The 4,357-nt window shown below is 34.6% G+C and overlaps 1 protein-coding gene across 2 annotated transcripts; it reads right to left on the bottom strand.

The window, feature by feature from the left end:
• Positions 1 to 132: 132 nt before the first annotated feature.
• Positions 133 to 2,270, bottom strand: LOC131143448 (ribulose bisphosphate carboxylase small subunit, chloroplastic-like). Of its 2 annotated transcripts, none has more exons than XM_058095121.1 (3): positions 1,888 to 2,270; positions 1,630 to 1,764; positions 133 to 551 (listed from the first exon to the last, which is right to left on the bottom strand). In XM_058095121.1, exons 1-3 carry the CDS (start codon positions 2,068 to 2,070, stop codon positions 321 to 323), a joined length of 549 nt encoding a protein of 182 aa, XP_057951104.1. In that variant the 5' UTR covers positions 2,071 to 2,270; the 3' UTR covers positions 133 to 320. The 2 variants fall into 2 exon arrangements, with proteins under 2 accessions (XP_057951104.1, XP_057953327.1); XM_058097344.1 differs by having other exon boundaries at positions 440 to 551; positions 1,637 to 1,764; positions 1,888 to 2,146.
• Positions 2,271 to 4,357: the final 2,087 nt, after the last annotated feature.

The following is a 4,357-nucleotide window of genomic DNA, read 5'->3' as shown; positions in this document are numbered from 1 at the left end:
GCATGTTCACGTTTATTTTTAGTTTATTTTATTTCTGTCAGTTACTTTGAAAATGAATTATATAAGAGAAGAATCCCCAAGCATTCATGCATATAATAACCAGCCATCAACTCCCCTTGTGCTGGAACACAATAAAATAAATCAGAATCACATTATTCAAGGTTTCTCATCCATTCCATTGGCGACCCAATTGAAAAACCACCCAAAAGGGATAAAAATTGTCTGAAAAAAGGATTCAAACAAAAACTGACGAAGTACATTAAATAGACTGCTCCTCCCTAAAAGAGAGCAGTAATTTAATAAGTGACTTGATAAGCAATTTAGAAGCCAGGGGGTTTGTAGGCAATGAAACTGATGCACTGCACTTGACGCTTATTGTCGAATCCAATGATGCGGATGAAGCCATTGGGGTGAGCCTTCTTGGCCTCCTCCAGCTCCTTCAACACTTGAGATGAGTCTGTGCACCCATACATGGGCAGCTTCCACATTGTCCAATACCGCCCGTCATAGTACCCCGGCGACTTGTTGTGCTCACGGAACACAAAACCGTGCTACATATACATATATGCCAACAACAACATTAATGTTAGACCATGAAGCACACTATTTTTTTAAAAGTATTCCTTCCTACTTCGTCAACATGTGATAAGAAATGAAGGAATAAACATTCCTAAGTGTGATAAAATAAAAATTGACAACCTCACCTTGTTTTACTCTCTGATCAATAGTCAAATGACCAAAATGAACAACAATATTTAAAAAAAAAAAAAAAGTAATGATGTCATGCTTTGTTTATATTTTGAGTCTTCGCGTGAACCGGTGCGTAAGTCTCAGATAGTATGGTGATAGTTTTTGACAAAATTTTAAGAATGGAAAGTATGATTGTTATTCACTAGTGTAGTGGAGGAAAATACAGGCATATTCCTACTACTTTAAAGCCAAATTTGATAATTATATTCTATATCATTTTACAAATTTGACTAATAATTTATCTTAATTTCTAATACTTGCACTTACTTTTTTTAAATATCATATTTTTTATTTACATACTATTTTATGGGTACTGTACTATGTATATGGTGCCATTGTTTAAAATAGTGGATAAGAAAAGGAAAAGTATGATATTTGTTAGTAAGTGTAACAATACTCTTTTTAGTATAAACTTTTTCTAATTATTCACAAGTTAATTATCATGTTTCCACCTAGTGAAATAAATTCTCAAAAAAAAAAAAAAACCCATCACTTCATTAAAAAACCTTATTTATAAGTCGGTATGTACTTAGTGAACAAATAAGAAAAAAACATGTGCCAAACATATGTCCAAGCATCTATAGTATTAGCTCATGAATATGCCACGAGCTTAGTTAAACAGATATGAACAAAGCATGGAATTATAACGAGTCCAAGGACTTTTTAGCTCAAGAGTGTGTTAGCTGGAGGCTAGACACGAGCCCTGGCAGAGGATTCGCCGTTACTTTCCTGACTTTGGTGTCCACACCCCGCCCCTATGTCTGGCCCGGGGACCTGCACTTTCGGTCCTCGGACAAAAACTCCCCGGAAGGCTACTATTTTCCTAATCAAAAGAGACTAATAAAGTAATTAAATAGAGAGGGAGAGTAAGATGACGACCTGCAACTCAAATTCCAAGCAAGGAATCCATCCACTGCGCAGAAGATAATCAATTTCTCTAGCTAAGGCTTCTTGGGTCATAGGTGGAAGATAAGAAAGTGTCTCAAACTTCTTCAACCCAACTGTTGGCCATACCTGCACGTACGTACTCCAAATTAATCCCAATTTTAGTCAACATGCAAACACATAATTCTAAATATATAACTTCTTTTTTGCGTTGAATTTCATACAGTAGTTAATAGTTACGTCTGTACGTACCAGCATACATTGCACTCTTCCACCGTTGGAAGGGAGAGAAGTCAAGTCGTTGTGGAGTTTCTTGGTAACTGGGAAGGCGGAGGTTGACTTGAGGCCACTGAATGGCGCAACCATGGCAGCTTGGGCGGGGTTGGTGCGGTTAACAGCGGCGACCGCCGCCGATGAGATCATGGAGGAAGCCATTTACTCTCCCTTTTGCCAATTTAATTTCCAGGCCTTCTTGCTACTTTCTAGCGTAGTCCTTCCTCTAGCGCCACATCCAATATATAATGACAGGAACTCTCCCCATCTCATCCTATGGATGCAAATTCACCAATTTGAACATGGACAGAATGCAACCCTTGGATGAAATTGGTGATGACATTACAGCATAATGGCCACACGAGGGAGGAAAATCTTGTATGCCTTATCATTTAGCATGCACCACCATCATTTTGCCACGTGGAAGCAGATCATTAATCTTATCCCTTATGGAGTGAAATGACTTGAATGTGTGATGCTGGTTAGTCGACATTTGGTCAGCACTTTTTTTCATGCCACACTTCGCATTCTCTTCTGCTACGTTAGAGTATTCCTTCTCAAGAGAGTCAATTTTTTATGTTTTTTTTTTTTTCTAAATTTAGCTCAACTTCAATTCGGATCAACTGACCACAGCTACTCGCTAATCTTTCCTTTGTAAAGAGAAAAATGCTTTCGTGGCCCAGAGTGGCTTCCTAATATATGGAAATACTTATTTATGGTATCTATGTATGTCATTAATTAGGAGTAAGCTACAAGAAAATGTAGTTCCTGTGCACTTTTTTTTTTTTTTGAAAAATTAAAGGTCTTTGCAGAAAATTCAATCCAAATTCAATCAATGGGATTAAGTCTCTTAAAACTGGGTTTAGGAAAAATAAAAAAAAGAAGAAGTAAGGACTTAATCTAAACTCGATTTGTTCTACCATCCCATCCAAATAATCATTACGCTTCGTTTTCAATAGAATCTTCTGTATTCACAGTTCTTTCGTTCATTTTTTATAAAGATTTAAAACTTTCCTTGCTAAAATCTCAAAATTATAAATTCCTGCTCAAGAGTCGAGCTAAGCAGAAAAGTTCTTTATGGGCAAAATTAAAATTTTTATCATAGAAAATTAAAAAAATCTGTAGCAAATATGTAAAATTGTCAAAAATAAAAAATAAAAATTGGGTTTGACTTTTGTGACATCAATTTATTTTGTTACAAATTACTTGCGTTGCTACTTGGTGCATTGGATTTTGTTATAATTTTAAATTGCTTTGCAATTACTAGAAAAAGATTTAACCAACTCAAACCCCCTGCTTCCCACTATAGGACGCCCTTAATCTCCTCCCCCTTACTTGAAAAATCCTTCTCTTGCCTATATGCCACTTGTGTAATTGCCTTGCTGCTGCTTCACCTCCTCTCACCGCCAACCCCTCACCTAGCCACAGACCCTTTATAGCGCCCCCTCGCAGTTCTTCACCTTACCTTGTTCATGAAAAAGGTTTGATTTTAATTTTTTATTTTTATTATTAATAATCATGAGAAACATATATAGAAATCCCTCCCTCCCCTATTACCCTCCATTTTTTCAATTAATAGAGATGTCGCCCTCAAACCATTCTCCATTTATATTGAAAGTATTGTTGGTGTAGGATTTCATCAAGTAATGTCGCTTTGCTCTCCATATTTTCCAAACATAATCGCTTCCTGAAGCCCTTGTTGATTTCTACGGAAACTACTACTATTATATGATTTCACTAGGTAATTCTCTCTCTCTCTCCATGTCTTTCTCTCTCTCTCATTCCCCCCTCTGATCTGTTTGTGTTTATTGTCATTCAAAATAAAAAGTTCCCAAAGATGTAAAAGGTTCTTCACTTTTGGATGACAAAATTTGTTGTTTTTCTTCTTCTGTGAACACTAGGAAATATGAGTTCTTTAAAAAGTAGCAAGAAATCTAATTACTTTTGTGTGTTGTACTAGTTTTTTTGGATGGGAATTCAAGATAAGTCTCAAGTAATAAACTGTATCAATAGTAAGCAAGACAAACTAGTAGTCTATAATAAGTACATATATGCACTCCTAGGGTTGAATATTCATGGTATATTGTTTCCAGAATAGCCCCATACTTGCCAAATGCCATTCCAAATTTCATGGATGATCGCCTATCAAAGATGATCTATAGTTTTACATAGTAATTTTAATTTGTAAACTGAAGCCTTAGAAATTATTGAATGTATACCGCACTTTATATTTTAATTAATATATGGAAAGATGTAATGCCCCAAAAAATTATATGCATGTAAGTGTAAAAAATAATAATAATAAATAAATAATTATTAATTAATTAATTATTAAATTGAAATAATTAATTAAATATTATTAAATTGAATTTATTAAATAATTAAAATGATATATATATATATATATGTATATATATATATATGGATTAAGGCATATATATATATATAT

The sequence above is a fragment of the Malania oleifera genome, chromosome 1 (genome assembly GCF_029873635.1).
Source record: "Malania oleifera isolate guangnan ecotype guangnan chromosome 1, ASM2987363v1, whole genome shotgun sequence".
Taxonomy (NCBI): Eukaryota; Viridiplantae; Streptophyta; class Magnoliopsida; order Santalales; family Ximeniaceae; genus Malania; species Malania oleifera.
This window is presented reverse-complemented; position numbering and strand designations above follow the sequence as displayed.